The following is a 1276-nucleotide window of genomic DNA, read 5'->3' as shown; positions in this document are numbered from 1 at the left end:
GAAGGTGTTAAAAAGGACACGACATGATTTTTGCTTCAAAGGCAAGTGATTTCTTTAATCAAGGCATTAACAACCTGATTGTAAGATGGAAAAGCATCATCAATAAAAATGGAGACAATTTCATTTAATAAATGTTTTGTTTTGATATATAAATTTTTCGGGTTTTTTCATCTAAAAAAGCGACATTAATTTCCTAACGACCTAATAGTATTGTTACGACAGCGGAAGTCACGTGACGCTGCTGGCGCGTTTGGCGCTGGTAGCGTGCGTGATGTTTCTCGAATTATCGGCGAAGTTCGAGAATTTTGGAGATTTCTCTTCGTTAGTATATAAGCCTGGCAGAGAAAAGCCAGGGGTTGTAAAACGAACAGTAGCTACGGTGAGTTTCGAGTAATTTACGATTCTATTTCGAGTTTGTGAGCCGTAAAGTGTGTGTTTTGCACTCGTAGAGAGCAAAGTTATCGAGATTGTGAATCTCTGTGACTTATTGCGTGTATTATAAAGGTTGTTAAGTTTAAAGTAACGAGAAACGTACTGACTGTGGAATTATCGTGTACTAACAGATTGTATCGAGGAAGAATAAACTGGTTTAATCCAGAAAGGAGCTGTATCATTGAAGTTCCTCGGAAAGAATTTCTACCTGAAATTAACAAACAAGCAGATATGTAACAGTATCTTTGCAGACCGCATGCTATCGTAGCACCCTAAAGTATTTTACATTGTGACTTCTGATTGGCTGATTGTGTACTTATTGTTAAAGTTGCCGAGTGCCTGACCTATTTAAGTAAAGAAAAGTAAAGTTGATAAATTTAATTTCAAAAGACTATTTACATAGAGAAGATATGACTCACTCTCGGTATCTTAAACACTACGTAATTATTTATATGTTTAACAAAACAAACAAGAGCAGTGTGTGATTTTACTAATTTTTCGTCAGTGTACCAGCCATTCCGTTTTCTGTAGTTTCCTTCCAGTAATTGGCTGCTTGTATACTGACACCTTCAGAAACAGTTGGAACACTATTACTTGATTTCTTATTTCGTAGTTTGTTAAAGATGAGTCGACTTATAACGACAGCTGCGATATAACCTCCGTACAAGACAATGAACCCTGAGGGAATAAAAATATTTCACTATGAAAAGATAAATAAATAAAATAAAACTACATTCAATATTTTTAGAAAAAAGCTTTTGCGTTTATCAGATAAAAAAAGGGGCAAATGCCAAAATGATATTGCTACGACAGCTGAAGTCACGCAACGCTGGGAGCATGCGCG

The 1276-nt window shown here is 35.9% G+C and overlaps 1 protein-coding gene across 1 annotated transcript in view; it reads right to left on the bottom strand.

Annotated features, from left to right (window-relative positions):
* The window catches only part of LOC106474489 (mitochondrial sodium/calcium exchanger protein-like), a gene marked incomplete at its 5' end in the record, with an annotated part of 15800 nt that overhangs the window by 12767 nt on the left and 1757 nt on the right, over positions 1 to 1276 (bottom strand). The window contains 1 exon segment of the mRNA XM_022402805.1: positions 943 to 1110. Within this exon segment, the coding sequence (XP_022258513.1) occupies positions 943 to 1110 (168 nt within the window).

This window comes from Limulus polyphemus, unplaced genomic scaffold, assembly GCF_000517525.1.
Source record: "Limulus polyphemus unplaced genomic scaffold, Limulus_polyphemus-2.1.2 Scaffold7288, whole genome shotgun sequence".
Taxonomy (NCBI): Eukaryota; Metazoa; Arthropoda; class Merostomata; order Xiphosura; family Limulidae; genus Limulus; species Limulus polyphemus.
This window is presented reverse-complemented; position numbering and strand designations above follow the sequence as displayed.